This window comes from Salmo salar, chromosome ssa18 (genome assembly GCF_905237065.1).
Source record: "Salmo salar chromosome ssa18, Ssal_v3.1, whole genome shotgun sequence".
Lineage (NCBI taxonomy): Eukaryota > Metazoa > Chordata > Actinopteri > Salmoniformes > Salmonidae > Salmo > Salmo salar.
Window position 1 is genome coordinate 9,112,377 of NC_059459.1, and position 21,918 is coordinate 9,134,294.

The 21,918-nt window shown below is 43.0% G+C and overlaps 1 protein-coding gene across 1 annotated transcript in view; it reads left to right on the forward strand.

The window, feature by feature from the left end:
• LOC106576788 (DNA nucleotidylexotransferase) overlaps positions 1 to 21,918 on the forward strand; it is a 172,898-nt gene that overhangs the window by 51,242 nt on the left and 99,738 nt on the right. Inside the window, exons 4-6 of the mRNA XM_014154191.2 lie at positions 208 to 378; positions 6,753 to 6,824; positions 7,049 to 7,172. Coding sequence (XP_014009666.1) covers positions 208 to 378; positions 6,753 to 6,824; positions 7,049 to 7,172 — 367 coding nt within the window. The remainder of the gene's footprint in view (positions 1 to 207; positions 379 to 6,752; positions 6,825 to 7,048; positions 7,173 to 21,918) is intronic.

A 21,918-nucleotide genomic window follows, 5' to 3' on the forward strand; every position in this document is an offset into this window, starting at 1 on the left:
CTCACACTATATCTCAATTTGTTTTTATTTTCTCTCCTTTCCCTATATTTCTCTGACCTCATACTACAATTCTTTTGTGTTTCCTTTTCCATCTTTGTTTCTCATTTACATATTTATATTTCCCTCTCCTTTCATTGTGCCTCTCTTTCTCTCCTCTCTCTCTATTTCTCTCTCTTTCTCTCCCTCCCCCCTTCCCCCCATCTTTAGGATGTGTTGGAGGAGCTGGCGGAGAATTCTGAGTTCAATGAAAGTAAGGGTCCATGTCTGGCATTCCGGCGAGCAGCCTCAGTCCTGAAGAGTCTGCCATCAGCAGTGCACTGTCTGGGGGCCATCCAGGGCCTACCCTGCCTGGGTGAGCACACCAAGGCTGTCATGGAGGTAACATCAGCTCCACTGCATAAATTCAGTCACACACACACACACACACACACACACACACACACACACACACACACACACACACACACACACACACACACACACACACACACACACACACACACACACACACACACACACACCAGTGTAAAATAAACAGAGTGAAGCTCGAACGTTTCACATGTCCGTGGACATTGGAGTGACACTCAGTAAGCAACCGCTGAGTTGAGTATTGTTGAGTGAACATCAGAGGGGAAAAATCTAAAGACCCACTGAGACTAAGTTGTAGCTTAGCGAGCACTGAGGCCGTGATAGTGATGAACAATTGGGGTGTGTGTGTGTGTGTGTGTGTGTGTGTGTGTGTGTGTGTGTGTGTGTGTGTGTGTGTGTGTGTGTGTGTGTGCACCCCAATGAGAAAGTAAGTCAGAGCAGTATCCCTGAGCTTGAGGAGGTTTGGCCTTGGCTTGAGGGTTGAAAACCAGTGGGGAGATGCATCACTGAGCAGCAGTGGAGGCTGCTGAGGGGAGAACGGCTCATAATAATGGCTGGAACGGAGCAAATGGAATAGCATCGAACACCTGGAAACCATGTGTTTGATGTATTTGATACCATTCCACTGATTCCGCTCCAGATATTACCATGAGCCTGTTCTCCCCAATTAAGGTGCCACCAACCTCCTGTGTTGAGCAGTGGACTCAAGGCAGAAATGTCTACTCTGCTTTAGCTGCTGTTCGTTGTTAAAATAGTAAAAATACTGCTTTGTAGTCTTTTTTCATGCACACACACACACACACACACACACACACACACACACACACACACACACACACACAGTTGAAACAGAGTTGAAGCAGATGACAGCAAATTACAACAGAACAACCTCAAAGTTTTTAAAATAAACGCGTCTCCAATAGTTTTGTCCTCTGAGATGTCCAATGATGCTACTATTACATAACTGTGATGTTGTTTGGAGTTTTTATCCTACACCCTAAGCAGCGCCTTGGTGCCTACTGCTTTTACATCTTTGATAAATGTGATATGGAGACACTTAAAATTTGACCAGCAAATGAGTTGTGCTCCCTGGAGATGAGAACACTATTAGGCTCGGGAACAAAGCCTGTTCAAAACAAACAGTCGGAGCTGGGTAAAATTACACACTGAGCTTTTCATTACAGCTATAAAACTGGAATTAATCCGATGCTTTACTATACCAAAGCTATCATTTCTATAATAGGAATGGAAATGAGTATCAGAGGGGTACTTTAAGTACTCCTAGAAACAAATTCCATGAGCAGCAGCACTTAAGAAGAGCTCCTCCTTAAATTGCATTTTTTATTTGTTATTATTTTATTATATGTGAACAGTTGAGGGTAGACTTCATCCTAATAGCGAACAAGGAAATCAAAGGAGACCTTCTGTTCTACAGGATGATCCCAATGCTTGGCACACAGCTCTCCACAACGCCAATAATGTGCTTAAAATGTTAGAAAACAGAACAATGAGGCAATTATACATTGATTCCACCCCCAAATTTAACATTAATATTATAATTACGGCACTGTGATGGTTCATGTTTTGGAGGCTAGTCTGGATACATTTGTCCATTTACCACACTCAAAACCTCTCCACCAAAACTGCCTACAACAGCGTCCACTTCCTTTGTGTCCCAGGATATTGTCCCCAGAGTTCCTCTCCTTCCCCTGCCTGCAGCAGACATAGCCCTCAGCATGCCACTCTTACATGTGACACTTGCAGTATCACAGCATTTCAGAAGAGGAGATCAGCCTGGTGCTTCAGCATAGGGATGAGATGCGTTTGTTGCATTATGCTATCAGGTGCATTGAGGAGGACAACCAGTCTCTCAGGATGGAAGTATGCAGAATACGAGAGGAACTGTCCACCACACTCAAAATAAGCCATCTCCAGGACCTAAGGCAGGAATTAGTTAGCTACCAACATCCACTCCTTAAAGAGTCCAGTAAAAACCTAGAACCCAGCAAACTGTTGAACAAGGACCCATCAACCGTCCCAAACATTCAGCCAACCCAATCAACCTATCCACCAACCCAGCTGACCCCATCCACCCCAGTCTCACGGCCTGTGATTGCACCCACTCCTGCCATCCTCCACAGGCCCGAGAAGAAGCCTGACATTGTTTTGACGATGGACTCCAATGGAAAATGAATGAATGAGCATTAACTTTTTTTAAATAGGGTGGTGGCTAAGTTGTGGTGCCCCACATCTTACAGACCCATGGAGCTCCTGACAGTGGCCCAGCTTGGCTCACCGAGCCTTGTCAATGTGCATACTGGAACCAATGACTTGCATGCTCAACAGAAAAAGGTGGCCACATCACGTTCAAGGGTGATGGAGAGGTCCTCTACCACCTTCCCAGATGCCAGGATTGCAATGTCCGCCCTTCTCCGGAGGAGAGATTTTCACCCTGCCACTATCGAAAGTGTAAATGCCAGCCTCTCACAGGATTGTGCTAATTGGCCAAATGTAAAATTGGCCCACCATCCCACCCTTATTCTGGACTGACTGTATGATAATACACACTTGTTCAAAGAGTCTGCTTCTCTGGGTGCCCAGTCCACCTCACTCCACAGGAGCAGCAGACCAGCTAACAACTTCCTGAGACAGTTCGGACACTCCTTCAGACATGCCTCCGGTGGTGCTCCACAGAGACTGGAGAACAGCCAGCAACACTGCCCAAGACCAGGCCCACCTCAACTCAGCCCAGCTCTACACAGCACCGACCACAACCTAGGGTCTGGCAAAAGACTGTTGAGGATAGTGCACCACATGACGCAGTCCACACCATGTATCAGTCACATAGCCATTTAGCAGATGCTTTTATCCAAAGCGACTTATAGTCAAGCGTAGATAAATTCTTATGTATGTGTGGTCTTTCCCAGTGTCGCTACCCTCCATACCACCCTCCTCAATTCCCACACAACCTCTCTCACAGGCTAGTTCTAGTTACCCTCCCTACTCCCATCGCCAGGATAGGCCTGGAACACTCCTGCCTCGAATGGCAGTCCCAACCCTGCAACAGGAGCCACACCAAGGCTCCTGTACACACCCAGAATGGAGCATCGGAAGACAATCTGGTCCCCTGCAGCAGCTCCACTCAATTGGCAGGATCTTCATCAGGGTGGACTGAGCTCTGCCAACACTGCTCACCCAGTTCCCGCCCCATCTCCTGCGTCCAGCAACTTGGGGGAGGTCTGTCAAATGCTCAGTCTGCTCTGCTCTCACGTGGTTGGCCAGGGACCTTGGCAAAGTCTCAGCTCACTCAACAAATAGCTGCAGCAAAAACTCTATGGCTTTTAGCTCTTATGGGAATGAGCTGAATACCCCGTCGGACTTTAAATATCCTAGGGGGCTTGGACTAAAATGGACACAATTGACATTCTGGTTCTTTTGAAAACATGATTAAAAGAGACATTGAAGTACAGTAAGAGTTAAAAGTTTGGACACACCTACTCATTCCAGGGTTTTTCTTTACTTTGACTATTTTCTACATTAAAGAATAATAGTGAAGACATCAAAACTATGAAATAAAAAAATATGGAATCATGTAGTAACCAAAAAAGTTTTAAGCAAATCAAAATATATTTTATATTTGAGATTCTTCAAAGTAGCCACCCTTTGCCTTGATGACAGCTTTGCACACTCTTGGCATTCTCTCACAACCAGCTTCATGAGGTAGTCACATGGAATGCATTTCAATTAACAGGTGTGCCTTGTACATTTGTGGAATTTCTTTCCTTCTTAATGAGTTTGAGACAATCAGTTGTGTTGTGACAAGGTAGGGGTGGTATACAGAAGATATCACAATTTCGTAAAGACTAAGTCCATATTATGGCAAGACCAGCTCAAATAAGCAAAAAGAAATTACAGTCCATCATTATTTTAATCTGGAAAATTTCAAGAACTTTGAAAGTTTCTTCAAGTGCATTTGCAAAAACCATCAAGCGCTATGATGAAACTGGCTCTCATGAGGTCCGCCACAGGAAAGGAAGACCCAGAGTTACCTCTGCTGCAGAGGATGAGTTCATTAAAGGTAACTGCACCTCATATTGCAGCCCAAATAAATGCTTCACAGAGTTCAAGTAGCAGACACATCTCAACTTCAACTGTTCAGAGGAGACTGTGTGAATCAGGCCTTCGTGGTGGAATTGCTGCAAAGAAACCACTACTAAATGACACCAATAAGAAGAGACTTGGATCAAGAGTCTTGGACCAAGAAACATGAGCAATGGACATTAGAATGGTGGAAATCTGTCCTTTGGTGTGATGAGTCCAAATGTGAGCTTTTTGGTTCCAACCGCTGTGTCTTTGTGAGACGCAGAGTAAGTGAACGGATGATCTCCACATGTGTGGTTCCCACCATGAAGCATGGAGGAGGAGTGATGGTGTGGGGGTGCTTTGCTGGTGACACTGCCTGTGATGTATTTAAAATTCAAGGCACCCTTAACCAGAGCCAAAGATAGATCTAACCTTTGGTTTTCTTCAGAGCTATCTCAGCTCATTGAGATAAGAAATCTCGCCTGGGCCAAAGCAAGGAAAACTGTACTGGCAATCTTTCAGACAACTGAGAAACAGATTTACTATCTCGATTAAGAAAGCTAAATCAAGCTACTTTTAAGCTCTATCTCTGACTCTGCTTGTGATCCTTCAAAATGTTGGACAGTAAATGCACTGAAGCATACAAGTTCTGTCTGACTTTGGCATCATTACTGAGAAGAATGGGATAAGTGATGCTTTTAATCGTCATTTTATCTCGGTAGCCTTTTTATTTGAGCGAAACTGTGGTTTATCTGACTCTGGTCAGTCAATCAATTGCTCTTCCTTCTGCCAGTCTCTAGCTTACTTGACGGTTAACCTGCCAACTTCTAGTGAATCTTTGTTTTCATTTCAACAATTTACTACATGTGATGTGCTAGATGCCTTGTTTAAGATTCAAGTTTTAAAAAATCCACTGGGGCTGATATGCTTGATCCATTTTTTGCTTCAGCTCTCTGCCCCCCTGATTGCTGTATCATTAACCCATACTTTCTACCTTACAATTATATCTCGTACTATCCCCAAGGTTTGGAAGGTGGCCCATATACTCCCTCTTCACAGAGGTGGTGACCCTTGTGACCTAAATAATTATTGCCCTATTTCTAAACTTTGTTGCCTAGCTAAAATATTAGAATCTTTGATTCATTCTCAGCTAAGATAGTTCCTATTTTTGAAATATATTCTAATTGTACATCAGTTGGGTTTTACACCAGGTCGTAGGACTATCTCTGCTGCATCCCTAGGTATAAAGGATGTGGTTAACTGTATGGATAAAAGGCACCATTGTGCTGCCCTTTTAATTAACCTGTCAAAGGCCTTCAATACAGTTGATCACTCATTGCTAATGCTGAGGGTATCCTCCATTGGCCTAGATCAGGCTACATGTAACTTGTTTAAAAATGACTTAACAGATCAGATTCAATGTGTATCTACTGATAGTGTTAAATCATGTTTTTTAGACATAATAAAATGTGTCCTGCAGGGGTCAATTCTGAGCCCTGTACTTTTTACTGTTTACATTACCAATACTGCACTTGTATGCCGAATATTCCTTTTAGGAAATCAGCTTTTAGTTTTCTGTTCCACAAATAAGGTACAAATCTTCAAAATGTTGTTACATTTGATGTTTTGGTGCCTCTAGGGCTTGTTTTTTATGACTGTGTTTTTCTTTCTGTTTGCGTTTTGTATTTATATTTTGATGCATATATTTTCTGTAATTTCTGTACTTCAGGTCTTATCTGTAAAAGAAACCTTGGTCTCAGTATGTGTCATGTCCTGACCCTAGTAAGATGTAATTTTCTATAGTAGAGTAGGGCAGGGCGTGACAGGGGGTGTTTTGGGTTGTTCTATGTTTTCCATTTCTATGTTTAAGTTCTAGTTTTACTATTTCTATGTTGGGATTGTTTGGGTTGATCTCTAATTGGAGGCAGCTGATTCTCGTTGCCTCTGATTAGAGATCATATTTAAGTCCGGGTTTTTCCCTTCCTGTTTTGTGTGTTTTCCTATCTGTGTCACGGTTTGTTGTTTTTTGTGTATTCAAGTATTTTTTATGTATAGCATTTAATTTCACAATAAATAAAATATGTGGAACTACGAACACGCTGCATTTTGGTCCGATCCTTCAAACAGCCGTGACATTATGACTCCCTGATAAAATAAAGGTTAAATAATAAATCTATTCTAAAATGAAGAGCAATAAGCTATAGAAGTGTTTTTATTTTTTTAACCATAAAGGACTCAACAGAAGTTTGGAAGAAAAAATCAACATAGTAATGTAGTCTATTTGATTTTTTTTTTTACAGGAGATCCTTATATTTGGCCGCTCCTTTAAAGTTGAAGAGGTACAGAGTGATGAACGATATCAAGCACTTAAGGTAAGTGGATCAAAAGGAACTATTTTCAATTTTCTTGTGAAATTATTTTGAAGTTATAGATACCATAGTTTAATTTGCTGTACATTTCTGCCAAATTATTATTTTATACACCATACAAATGCTGCCAGCAAGACTTAAATAGAACCTATACCAGTAATTCCTCCCCCCAAAGAGATCCCATCTGACAACATGTTATTTTGAGTACATCAATGTTTTCTTGCCAGCTGTTCACCAGTGTGTTCGGGGTTGGACCCAAAACTGCTGAGAAGTGGTACCGCAGAGGGTTGCGCTCACTCAAGGAGATTCTGGCCGAACCCAACATCCAGTTGAACAGGATGCAGAGAGCTGGTATGAACAGGAGTAGCACACAACCTCCTCCCTATGTTTTGATATCAGAACACTAATATGTAGCTGATATTAAATGATCTTAGTTTTGATATTGCCTTAATTGCAGAAAGTAGTAAACTCTGCTGGTATCTATATCTCTGGGATTGTATTCACAAAAGGCCGCGGAATACGATTCTATGAATAGGGAGGACCTGATCATAAATCAGCACTTCTAACCTGATACGCTTTTACAGGCCCCAGTCTCATTCTGTTAAGGTAATGTCCCAGAGTATGTTCTATATCCGATGCTCTAAAAGTAGCAGTTGACCCCCAGACAGTTGGCACTTTACAGTGATAAACTGAAACCGTAGGGGAAGTAACACAATGAAAACCTAACAAGGGGGATTCATAATGCAAATCAATGAGTTGTAGTTATAAAGAGTAAACCTTGTCATGGGACACTCATCAATCAGCTTGGGAGAGAAGGCCCTCATTAACATAAAGACCAAAAACGTTCCCTGACTTTCAATATGAGAATTATGATTTGTTTGTCACATCATTGATGCAACACAGCAACAGAGTGAAATGTGACAGAATATTTTATCCCTACTTCTTTGTTTGGGAATTGGTTTCAGCTGACTGGGGGGGGGATCTTTTTAAGTTGATTAGCCAGGTTTGGAAGTCTTTGGCAAGCGGCCATTTGGGGTTAAGAAATTAAATAAATTAAAGTGGAGACAGATGGGACTGGGACATAGAGAGGAAAGTGGCAGATCGAACAAGCGCCTATGGGGCGATATGTGGACCAGAGTCAGCGACACTATCGCTTGACCAGACTTACTTACTGATTTTATTGTCCCCATGGGGAAATTTTGTTGCAGTGTCATGTACACGTTTAAAGTGGTGGTTAAATACAAAACAAAATTGGCAATACAACTTTCATAACAGTTACATACCAATAAAAACATTTTTTTAAAAGACTAGCAAAAAAAAATACTAGACTCCAGCATGCTTGCAACTTGCAATAATTCAATTATTATTTTCTTGCAAAAAGGAAACAACAATGAAATACAATACCATAGTCACAATATGGAGCCTAAAAGATAAAGGAAAGAGTACAATAAAATAAAAGTATACTTTCAAAATGGTCATCTCTAAACTCTGCTTCAGGAGATGGTAGTAGGTGACTACTGTGCGCTCAAAGTATTCCCCCCCCCATTCATTTTTACACATTTTGTTGTGTTACAAAGTGGGATTAAAATGGCTTTAATTGTAATTATTTTTGTCAGCGATCTACAGAAAATACTTTAATGTCAAAGTGGAAGATTTATTGACATTTTTTGGGTGACAAATAAAACACTAATTTATCTTGATTAGATAAGTATTTAACCCCCTGAGTCAATACAAGTTAGAATCATCTTTGGCAGAGATCACAGCTGTGAGATTTCCTGAGTAAGACTCTAAGAGCATTGCACATCCGGATTGTACAATAGTTTCCCATTATTCTTTAAAAAAATTCTTCAAGCTCTGTCAAGTTGGTTGGTGATCATTGCAAGAGCCATTTTCAAGTCTTGGTATAGACTTTCAAACTGTAACTAGGCAACTCAGGAACATTCAATGACGTCTTGGTAAGCAACTCTGGTGTATATTTCGCCTTGTGTTTTAGGTAATTGTCTGTTGAAAGGTGAATTTGTCTCCCAGTGTCTGTTGGAAGTTTTGTTTTGGATTTTGCCTGTGCTTAGCTCTATTCCGTTTCTTTTTGTCCTATGAAACTCCCTAGTCCTTGCCGATGACAAGCATACCCCTAACATGATGCCATGCTTGAAAATATGAAGAGTGGTACTCAGTGATGTGTTGTGTTGGATTTGCCCCAAAACATAACGCTTTGTATTCCGGACAAAAAGTTTGTTTGTTTGACACTTTTTTTGTATTGTTTTAGTGCCTTATCGCAAACAGGATGCATTTTGGAATATCTTTATTCTGTATAGGCTTCCTTCTTTTCACTCTGTCATTAATGTAAGTATTGTGCAGTAACTACATTGTTGTTGATAAATCCTCAGTTATCTCCTATCACAGCTATTTAACTGTTTTAAAATCACCATTAGCCTCATGGTGAAATCTCTGAGTGGTTTCCTTCCTCTCCAGCAACTGAGCTAGTAAGGTCGCCTGCATCTTTGTAGTGACTGGGTGAATTGATACACCATCCAAAGTGTAATTAATAACTGCACCATGCTCTAAGGGATATTCAATGTCTGCTTTGTTTTACCCATCTACCAATAGGTGCCCTTCTTGTTGAACTATGGGAGCACAGCACTATTGCCTGTGCTCCCTGGTCTTTGTGGTTGAATCTGTGCTTGAAATTCACTGCTCAACTGAGAGACCTTACAGATAATTGTATGTGTGGGGTAAAGAGATGGGCTAGTTATTAAAAATCATGTTAAACACTATTATTGCACACAGATTGAATCCATTTGGTTATGTACAACTTTGTTATGTGTACTCCTGAACTTATTTAGGCTTGCTATAACAAAAGGGTTGAATACTTATTGACTCAAGACATTTCAGTTTTACATTTTTATAAATATGTAAACATTTCTAAAAACATAATTCCACTTTAACATTGTGGTATTGTGTGTCTGTTGGAAGTTTTCCTTTGGATTTTGCCTGTGCTTAGCTCTATTCCGTTTCTTTTTGTCCTAAAACACAAAATCTCAATTTATCCGTTTAAAATGCACCCTTGAAAAAGTCAAAGGATGTGAATACTTTCTGAGGACACGGGAGTCCCGTGTGGCTCAGTTGGTAGAGCATGGTGTTTGCAACGCCAGGGTTGTGGGTTCGATTCCCGCGGGGGACCAGTACGGAAAAGAAATGTATGCATTCACTACTGTAAATTGCTCTGGATAAGAGCGTCTGCTAAATGACTAAAATGAAATGAAAAAAAAATGGTATAGCTTATTTTTGTGAGTCTACCATTGGCTTCGCGAAGTCGTAATAAACAATTTTATTTTCTGTTCTACAGTAATATCCAGTTACTAAGCAGTAATGACAACCAAATCTCTCCCGTTTTGAAATCCCAGCAAATTCAAGATGGTGTACAGTGGGATTACTGGCTGACATGGAACAGTTTCCTAAACTTAGAGGAGAGGGAGAGTCAACATTTCAGTGTGGGGGTAGACGTAGGTAGGAGCAGAAAGATGGAGGCCGGGATTAACTGTGTCTGTCAGACTGGTGGGGAAAAGCCACAAAGATCGATTCAGTTTTCACTGTCAACAGGGGAATGGATTATTTCATAACCTTATTGATGCATGTCACATATACAAAGTGGTGCAACCTTGTTGGGGGAATAATAGTTGAAATAAACAACTTCGAAGTGTCTCAACAGACTTAAGGGCATTTTTTTTAAACTATGGTACTTAACAGGTAATTTGGGGATTCTATGGACACTGAGAATGTACACTTGAATTATCTTTATTTTTTACATTCTGAAAGTGAGGTGAGGCGAGAAGAGGGCAGCCGAGCTGAGGAGATGCGAAGAGACGAGATTTGATTTGGGGAGAGGAGGGCCAGGCAGGAGTCCTTGAACGTCCATTAGGTTATATTCCCACTTATTATAGAGTATTAGAGAGCTATTAGGTTGTATTTACGCGCCCTCAATCTCAGTTGCTCTTGAGTAGTTTTTGTGAGAGAGAAACCTAGCACAGGGACTTCTTCTTAGCAAGAGTATAAAGTTTGGTAACACTTCATTTTAACAGGTCTTATTACAGTGTAACTACATGTGTAATTACAATAACAACTGTTGTAGTTAATTGGAATAACTCATAGTTAAACTGTAATAACAATATGTAACTGATGGTAATTGCAGTCTGTAAGAGAGGTGTAACAACAAATGCTTGTTACCATGCTTGTTACAAATGGGCAAGTTACCACAAAATTTACAAATGTACACTGGGTGTCTGGGATTACAAAGGTTGGAGGCTCACTGGGCTCTAATTACCTACCCGTGAGCACTCTTCAAAATCTCTACTCAATGTTGTTGCTAGCAATTGCCCCATAAAGTGTACAAACTGGGTTAACTTGGTAGAGTTTACAAAAACAGATCAGATATAGGTCAACCTCATTGACTGAGGTCTACATACAGGTGTCATCCCAGATAAAACATTTAAAAAAGGTATAATTAATGTGTAAGTTACCCATTATAAACCCACAAGTACACCACAGAGTACATGTAATATCTGCATAAGTAGAACATAATTACTAGGTGTTACACAGGATTTAGCTACATAAAATTAAGTGTATCTTGAGGGGTACTTACTTGTAATTAATGTGTACTGATATAGTACATAACCCATCCTGACAACCTGGCCCTTATATTTGTTAATTTGGTATTTTATTAGGATCCCCAATAGCTGATCCCCAGCTACTCTTCCTGGGGTCCACACAAAACATGAAACTTGACATAATAGAGAACATTAATACAGAAGAACAGCTCAAGGACAGAACTAAACATTTTTTTTAAAAGGCACACGTAGCCTACATACAGTTGAAGTCGGAAGTTTACATACACCTTAGCCAAATACAATTAAACACAGTTTTTCACAATTCCTGACATTTAATCCTAGTAAAAATTCCCTGTCTTAGGTCAGTTAGGATCAACACTTTATTTTAAGAATGTGAAATGTCCGAATAATAGTAGAGAAAATGATTTATTTCAGCTTTTATTTCTTTCATCACATTCCCAGTGGGTCAGAAGTTTACATACACTCAATTAGTAGTTGGTAGCATTGCCTTTAAATTGTTTATCTTGGGTAAAACGTTTCAGGTAGCCTTCCACAAGCTTCCCAAAATAAGTTGGGTGAATTTTGGCCCATTCCTCCTGACAGAGCGGGTGTAACTGAGTCAGGTTTGTAGGCCTCCTTGCTCGCACACGCTTTTTCAGTTCGGCCCATAAATGTTCTATAGGATTGAGGTCAGGGCTTTGTGATGGCCACTCCAATACCTTGACTTTGTTGTCCTTAAGTCATTTTGCCACAACTTTGGAAGTATGCTTGGGGTCATTGTCCATTTGGAAGAACCATTTGCGACCAAGCTTTAACTTCCTGACTGATGTCTTGATGTTGCTTCAATATATCCACATAATTTTCCTACCTCATGATGCCATCTATTTTGTGAAGTGCACCAGTCCCTCCTACAACAAAGCACCCCCACAACATGACGCTGCAACCCCTGTGTTTCACGGTTGAGATGGTGTTCTTCGGCTTGCAAGCATGCCCCTTTTTCCTCCAAACATAATGATGGTCATTATCGCCAAACAGTTCTATTTTTGTTTCATCAGACCAGAGGTACAATCTTTGTCCCCATCTGCAGTTGCAAACCGTAGTCTGTCTTTTTGATGGCGGTTTTGGAGCAGTGGCTTCTTCCTTGCTGAGCGGCCTTTCAGGTTATGTCGACATAGGACTCGTTTTACTGCGGATATAGATTATTTTGTACCTGTTTCCTCCAGCATCTTCACAGGATCCTTTGCTGTTGTTCTGGGATTGATTTGCACTTTTCACACCAAAGTACATTCATCTCTAGGAGACAGAACGCTTCTCCTTCCTGAGCGGTATAAACACACCCATGGTGTTTAAACTTGCGTACTATTCTTTGTACAGATGAACGTGGTACCTTCAGGCATTTGGAAATTGCTCCCAATGATGAACCAGACTTGTGGAGGTCTAAAAAAATTCAGAGGTCTTGGCTGATTTCTTTTGATTTTCCCAAGATGTCAAGCAAAGAGGCACTGAGTTTGAAGGTAGGCCTTGAAATACATCCACATGTACACCTCCAATTGACTCAAATGATGTCAATTAGACTATCAGAAGCTTCTAAAACCATGACATCATTTTCATGAATTTTCCAAGCTGTTTATAGGCACAGTCAACTTAGTGTATGTAAACTTCTGACCCACTGGAATTGTGATACATTGAATTATAAGTGAAATAATCTGCCTGTAAACAATTGTTGGAAAAATGACTTGTCATGCACAAAGTAGATGTCCTAACCGACTTGCCAAAACTATAGTTTGTTAGCAAGAAATTTGTGGAGTGGTTGAAAAACTAGTTTTAATGACTTCAACCTAAGTGTATGTAAACTTCCGACTTCAACTGTATCAATACATACACACAAACTATCTAGTTCAAATAGGGGAGAGGCGTTCTGCCGTGAGGTGTTGCTTTATCTGTTTTTTAAAATCAGGTTTGCTGCTTATTTGAGCAATATGAGATGGAACGAAGTACTACGCAATAATGGCTCTATATAATACTGTAAGCTTTCTTGAAGTTGGGGACTGTGAAATGTCCCCTGGTGGCATGTCTGGTGGGGTAAGTGTGTGTGTCAGAGCTATGTGTAAGTTGACTATGCAAACATTTTGGGATTTTAATGTTTCTTATAAAAGCAAGAAGTGATGCAGTCAGTCTCTCCTCAACTCTTAGCCAAGAGAGACATGTACGCATAGTATTTATATCAGACCTCTGATTACAATGTGGAGCAAGACGTGCCTCTCAATTCTGGGGCAGCTGCAGTTTAACTAGTTCTTTCCTTGCAGCACTCGACAACACGACTGGATAATAATTAAGATAAGACAAAACTAGAGCCTGCAGTACTTGCTTTTTGGAGTGTGGTGTCAACAAAGCAGAGCATCTCTTTATTTCAGACAGACCTCTCCCCATCTTTACACCCATTGAATCTGTATATTCTGACCATGACAGTTTATAATCTAAGGTAACACCAAGTAATTTAGTCTCAACTTGTTCAACAGCCACACCATTTATTTCCAGATTCAGCTGAAGTCTAGAATTTAGGGAATATTTGTACCAAATACAATGCTCTTAGCTGCCCTGCGATACCCCACGTTTTACATGTATAACATTATAGAAGCTGCAATGAACGAAAAACCCTACTAGTTCTATTAGATAAATAGCTCTGAATCCACGATATGGCAGAGGATGCGAAGCCATAACACAGGTTTTTTCAACAAAAGGTTAAGGTCAATAATATCAAAGGCTGCACTGAAATCTAACAGTACAGCTCCCACAATCTTCTTGTTATGAATTTCTTTCAACCAATCATCAGATATTTGTGTCCGTGCAGTACATGTTGAGTGCCCTTCTCTATAAGCATGCTGAAAGTCTGTTGTTATTTTGTTTACAGAGAAATACCATTGCATTTGCTCAAACACCATTTTTTCCATCAGTTCGCTAAGAGCTGGCAGCAAGCTGATAGTTAAGGCCGCTTTACCACTCTTGGGTAACGGAATGACTTTGACTTTTCTCCAGGACTGAGGACAAAGACTTTCTTCTAGGCTCCGTAGAGAGTACCGGTACAGAGTCAATGTGCGAGGGCACCGGTTAGTCAAGGTATTTGAGGTAATATGTACATGTGGGTAGAGTTAAAGTGACTATACACAGATAATAATCAGAGAGTAGCACCAGTGTAAAAGAGGTGGGGCAATGAAAATAGTCTGCGTAGCCCCTTTAATCAGGAGATGTTCAGGAGTCTTATGGCTTGGGGGCAAAAGCTGTTAAGAAGACTCTTGGACCTAGACTTGGCGCTCCGGTACCGCTTGCTGTGTGGTAGCAGAGAGAACAGTCTATGACTAAGGTGGTTGGAGTCTTTGACCATTTTTAGGGCCATCCTCTGACACCGCCTGGTATAGAGGTCCTGGTTGGCAGGAAGCTTGGACCCAGTGATGTACTGGGCCGTACGCATTACTCTCTGTAGTGCCTTGCGGTCGAAGGCCGAGCAGTTGCCATACCAGGCAGTGATGCAACCAGTCAGGATGCTCTCGATGGTGCAGCTGTAGAACTTTTTGAGGATCTGAGGACCCATGCCAAATCTTTTCAGTCTCCTGAGTGGGAATAGGATTTGTCGTGCCCTCTTCACAACTGTCTTGGTGTGTTTGGACCATGATAGTTTGTTGGTGATGTGGACACCAAGGAACGTGAAGCTCTCAACCTACTCCACTACAGCCCGTCGATGAGAATGGGGGCGTGCTCGGCCCTACTTTTCCTGTAGTCCACAATCATCTCCTTTGTCTTGATCACGTTGAGGGAGAAGTTGTTGTCCTGGCACCACACGGCCAGGTCTCTGACCACCTCCATATTGGCTGTCTCATCATTGTCGGTGATTAGGCCTACCAAGGGCTCCCCTTGTTGAGGATCAGCGTGGCGAATGTGTTGTTTCCAACCTTTACCACCTGGGGGCAGCCCGTCAGGAAGTCCAGGATCCAGTTGCAGAGGGAGGTGTTTAGTCCCAGGGTCCTTAGCTTAGTGATGAGCTTTGAGGGTACAGTGGTGTTGAACGCTGTGCTGTAGTCAATAAACAGCATTCTCACATAGGTGTTCCTTTTTTCCAGGTGGGAAAGGGCAGTTTTGGAGTGCAATTGAGATTATGTCATCTGTGGATCTGTTTGGGATGGTATACAAATTGGAGTGGGTCTAGGGTTTTTGGTATTATGGTGTTGATGTGAGCCATGACCAACCTTTCAAAGCACTTCATGGTTACCGACGCGGGTTCTACAGGGCCGTAATCATTCAGGCAGGTTACCATCGCTGTCTTGGAAAAAGGGACTATGCTGGTCTATTTGAAACATGTAGGTATTAGACTCAGCTAGGAAGAGGTAGAAAATGTTAGTGAAGACACTTGCCAGTTGGTCAGCGCATGCTCGGAGTACACGTCCTGGTAATCTGTCTGGCCCTGCGACCTTGTGAATGTTGACCTGTTTAAAGGTCTTACTCACATTATCTACGGATAGCGTGATCACACAGTTGTCCGGAACAGCTGGTGCTCTCATGCATGTTTCAGTGTTACTTGCCTCGAAGCGAGCATAGAAGTCATTTAGCTCATCTGGTAGGCTCGTGTCACTGGACAGCTCGTGGCTGTGCTTCCCTTTGTAGTCTGCAATAGTTTGTAAGCCCTGCCACATCCGTTGAGCGACGGAGCCGGTCTAGTATGATACAATCTTAGTCCTGTATTGATGCTTTGCCTGTTTGATCGTTCGCCGGAGGGCATAGCGGGATTTCTTATAAGCTTCCGCGTTAGTCACACTCCTTGAAAGCGGCAGCTCTACCCTTTAGCTCAGTGCGGATGTTGCCTCTAATCCATGGCTTCTGGTTGGGGTATGTACGTACAGTCACTGTGGGGACGATGTCATCGATGCACTTATTGATGAAGCCAGTGACTGATGTGGTGTACTCCTCAATTCCATCGGAAGAATCCCAGAACATATTCCAGTCTGTGCTAACAAAACAGTTCTGTAGCTTAGCATCTGCGTCATCTGACCATTTTTTTATTGACCGAGTCACTGGTGCATATTGCTTTAGTTTTTGCTTGTAAGCAGGAGTCAGGAGGATATAATTATGGTCAGATTTGCCAAATGGAGGGTGAGGGAGAGCTTTGTTCGCGTCTCTGTGTGTGGAGTAAAGGTGGCTTACAGTTTGTTTCCTTCTGGTTGCACATTTAACATGCTGGTAGAAATGAGGTAAAACTGCATTAAAGTCCACAGCCACTAGGAGAGCCACTTCTAAATGATTGTTTTCCTGTTTGCTTTTTGCCGTATACAGCACATTGAGTGCGTTCTTAGTGCCAGCATCGGTTTGTGGTGGTAAATAGACAGCTACAAAGAATATAAAACTCTGGTTTTCTATAAAGAATATAAAACTCTGGTCTACAGCTTATTATGAGATACTCTACCTCAGGTGAGGAAAACCTAGAAACTGCCTTTGATTTAGTGCATCAGCTGTTGTTTACAAATATACATAGACCGCCACCCCTTGTCTTACCAGAGGCGCCTGTTCTATCCTACATAAAAAGCGTAAAACCCGTCAGCTATATGTTATTCATGTCGTTGTTCAGCCACGATTCGGTGAAACATAGCTCGTCTATTTTATTATCTAATGATTGTACGTTGGCTAATAGGACCGATGATAAAGGCAGATTACCCACTCGCTGTCGGATTCTTACAAGGCACCCAGACCTACGTCGCTGATATCTCTGTCTCTTTCTCCTGCAAATGACTAGGGTGAGGGCCTTGTCGGGTGTCTGGAGTAAATCCGTTGCTTACGATACGTTAACCTTTTATGGCTAGGGGTTCCACTAGCGGAACGTTTCGACAACATCCAGTGAAATGGCAGAGCGCGAGATTCAGAAATAATTATTAGAAATATTAAACTTTCATACATTCACAAGTGCAATACACCAAATTAACAAGATGTTAAGCTTTTCAATGATGTAAGATACATGTATTTACAAGAATGTTTAATATTACGTGTATGGTAATGGGGTATTTAGAATTTTTGCTCTCTGCTATTTCACCGGATGTTAGGAAGGTGGGACGCTACCATCCCACCTAGCCCAGACAAGTTAAAGCTTAACTTCTTGTTAATCTAGCCACCGTGTCAGATTTCAAAAAGGCTTTACGGCGAAAGCAAACCACGCTATTATCTGAGGACAGCATCCCATCAAACAAACACATGACAATCATAATTCAACCCGCCAGGCGCGACACAAAACTCAGAAATAACGATATAATTCATGCCTAACCTTTGAAGATCTTCTTCTGTTGGCACTCCAATATGTCCCATAAACATCATAAATGGTCCTTTTGTTTGATAAATTCCATCGTTATATCTCCAAAATGTCAATTTATTTGGCGCGTTTGATTCAGAAAAACACTGGTTCCAACTCGCACAACATGACTACAAAATATCTAATAAGTTACCTGTAATCTTGATCCAAACATTTCAAACAACTTTCCTGATACAACTTTAGGTATTTTTTTATGTAAATAATCAATAAAATTTAAGAAGGGATAAACTGTGTTCGATACCGGACGAAAACAAAGTGGAGCGAGCTTTCAGGTCGCGCGCCCCAACCACAACAGTACACTAGACTCGACCCTCGTTCTGAACAGCCATACTTCTTCATTACTCAAAAGAAAAACATCAACCAATTTCTAGACTGTTGACATCCAGTGGAAGCGATAGGAACTGCAAGAAAGTGCCTTAGAAATCTAGATCCACATAGAAACTGATTGAAAACACTGTCCCCCCCCCAAAAAAAATCCTGGATGGTTTGTCCTCGGGGTTACGCCTGCCAAATAAGTTCTGTTATACTCACAGACATACTTTTAACAGTTTTAGAGTGTTTTCTATCCAAATCTACCAATTATATGCATATCCTTGCTTCTGGGCCTGAGTAGCAGGCAGTTTACTTTGGGCACGATTTTCATCCAAAATTCCGAATGCTGCCCCCATCCCAAAAAAGTTAAAGAAAAAGTAATCTTACAGTACGGGGTGAGTAATCGCTGTCCTGATATCTAGAAGCTCTTTTCGGTCATAAGAGACGGTGGCAGAGACATTATGTTCAAAATAAGTGACAAAAAAACGCCAAAAAACACACAATAGCACAATTGGTTGGGGACCGTAAAACGGCAGCCATCTCCCCCAGCACCATTATCAACATTCTTTATATCATTGATCTTGGCATTTAAAACAGTTCTGTCTTCTTTTTGTTGAATTTAGTCACTTCATTTCTAAATTTGCATTAAGTCAGCCTGTCAGATGTGCAGCCAGACTTATTAGCCACTTCTTTTGCCCCATCTCTTTCAAACATACTATTTTTCAATACATTAATGACACTCAAATATGTCCTACTACTCATTGGGATTTCCATGTTAAAAGAGGTGTGTTTTCTGGTGTCCTTTGCAGAAGTGTGAATTGTTTACCGTGTGTGTTTGTTTCATGAGTGAGTTTTCGAGACTTAGTGTTTGTTGCTTTTCCAGTGTACTGTGATCCTGCGGCTACTGTTTATCAGTAAAGTATTTACGTTTATCCTTAACCACTGATTCCTTGTCTGGTCTCTTCTCTGCACCTGGGTCCAACCTCACCACATCACAGCAAGCTTCTGCCAAAACATGGACCCAGCAGAGATCACCCAGATCAAGAATGTTGTAACCCACCATGGAGCACTGCTGGGGCGGCAGTAAGGACAACTCTCCCAAATATCATCCGGACACTTACCGACTCCCTCCAACCACAGTCCAACCTCATCCCAGGAGGAGCCAATGCCCAAGTCTAATTGCTCAGTGCAACAGGCGTCGCCATAGTTCCTCCAGGGATCCTGCACTGGGAAGCCAAGATCCCAGCCCCCGAGCGGTATGACGGCCACCCGGGAGGATGCAAGGGGTTCCTCACTCAGTGTTCTCTGGTGTTCGAGCTACAGTCCTCCTCGTTTCACACCGATCGGACCATGATGGTCTACATCATCTCTTTACTCTCGGGCAGGGCCCTGGAGTGGGAAACAGCGGTGTGGGAACAGTAGCCACCATCCAGAGCTGCGACGAGTCTTCAACCACTCAGTTGGCGGATGAGAAACGGCCAGCCAACTGTTCAACATCCACCAAGGAGCCAGGCCAGTGGCTGACTTCACCATTGAGTTCCGCACCCTCACCTCCGAGAGTGGATGGAATACGGAGGCCCTGGTCACCGCTTTCCACCAGGGTTTGTCTAACTCCATCAAGGATGAACTGGCCTCTCGGGAACTGGGAGAGGACCTCGAGTCCCTGATGGCGCTGGCAATCAGGATCAACAACCGCCTCCGAGAACGCATCAGACAGCGCCTTTTTGACACCATCCCAGTATCCTGGTTTCCTGAGCACCCCAAGTTCCCCGAACGCAGCATTGAGGAACCCATGCAGCTGGGACGCATGCATCTGAGCCCACAGGAGCGTGACAGGTGCATGTGTGAAGGCTGCTGCCTCTTCCTGCTGAGGTCTCGGCCATCTCTGAGCTACATGACCAGAGCTGATGGGAAATGCCAGGGCTTGCCAGGACAAGGGGAGACCCTGTCGAGCTGTGCAGTTACCCCCTGGCTACCAAGTCACCATTTGTCACTACACTACCCGCAACCCTCCACTGGGACAACCGTCAACACCAGATTCAAGCCTTAGTGGACTCCAGGGCTGCAGAGAATTTCATTGATCAAGACTTCGCCAGAGAATTACAAATCCCCTGCTTGAAATGTACCATCCCTCTGCAGATTCAAGCCCTCCATGGATGCCCCATTTGCTCCGGCCAGGTGGAATATCAGACAAAGCCCGAGAACCCCCTTATCCTAGGGTACCCCTGTCTAGGGCTACATAACCCACTATTCTTCTGGTCCACGGGACACCTACTAGACTGGGGTGAGGACTGCCAGGCTAAGTGTCTAAGACCCCCACCAAAAGCCTTGCCATGTCCTCCTGCATCCATTGAAGACCAAAGCTTCTTCGCTCACGCTCCCGAATACTTCGACCTCCGGGAGGCCTTCAGTAAGAGGCAAGCTGCCACCCTTCCCCTCCATACGACTGTGCCATAGAACTCCTACCCAGCTCCACACCTCCCCAGGGCCATATATAATCCCTCTCGACCCCTTAAGCAGCAGTCATAGACAATTACATCCGGGAGTCGGTGGAGGCAGGTTTCATTCGCCACTCTACATCCCCAGCTGGTGCAGGCTTCTTCTTCGTGGGTAAGAAGGATGGAGGCCTGCGTCCTTGTATCGATTTCAGAGGGCTGAACCGGATTACGATCTAGAATCATTACCCCCTACCCCTGATGTCCGCCGCCTTGGACTTGGCTCAAGGGGCCAAATTCTTCACCAAACTGGACCTCCGCAACGCTTACAATCTGGTGAGAATCAGTGAGGGAGATGAGTGGAAAACTGCCTTTAACACCCCTAGTGGTCACTATGAGTATTTAGTCATGCCCTTCAGATTATCAAACTCACTGGCAGTCTTTCAAGCATTGGTTAATGACACTCTTAGGGATATGTTGAATCGGTTCATCTTTGATTACCTCGACGAAGTCCTGATCTTCTCCAAAACCCTTCCAGAACACATTCTAAATGTCCGCCAAGTCCTGAGACGCGTCCTACAGAGTCAAATATATGTCAAGATAGAGTGTGAGTTCCACGTATCACAAGTTTCCTTCCTGGGTCACATTATCTCTACCCGTCCCACCTCACTCAAGCCGGTCCAGTGGTTCCTCGGGTTTGCCAATTTTTACAGGCGTTTTATACGCAACTTTGGTGCAGTGGCAGTGCCTCTCACGGTCCTAACCCGCAAGTCCCAGACCCGTTTTTCCAGGACTCATGAGGCTGACAGGGCATTCATGTAGCTGAAGGGATGTTTCACCTCCGGACCCATCCTCGTTCATCCTGACCCTGCTCGTCCCTTTGTGGTAGCGGTGGATGCCTCCTTTCACAGCGGAACGAGGATGACAAGAAACTGCACCCATGCGCCTTTCTCTCCAAGCAGTTCTCTTGGCAGTTAAGTGGGCCCTTGAGGGGTGGAGACACTGGTTGGAGGGGGCACCTCATCCTTTCGTGATCTGGAAGGACCATAAGAACTTGGTCACAATTTATGAAGCCAAGAGGTTGAACGCTCGCCAGTCTATGTTTTTTAACAGGTTCAATTTAACAGTAGCCTATCGCCTGGGATCCAAGAATCAGAAAGCAGACGCCCTGTCCCGCCAACACGATATCTTTAACGAGAAGAGAGACTCCAAGCCCATCAGCTCCCGCATAGTGGCCCCTGTGATATGGAGTATTGAGACCACGGTACGAAAGCCCAGACCCGAGAACCTAACCCCGGTGGGGGTCCCACTAACAAACTGTCCATCAGCCCGTTCTCGAGTGCTAAAATGGGGATGCTTCTCTATCCTGGTGGTCACCGATCGGTTCTCCAAGGCAGCCC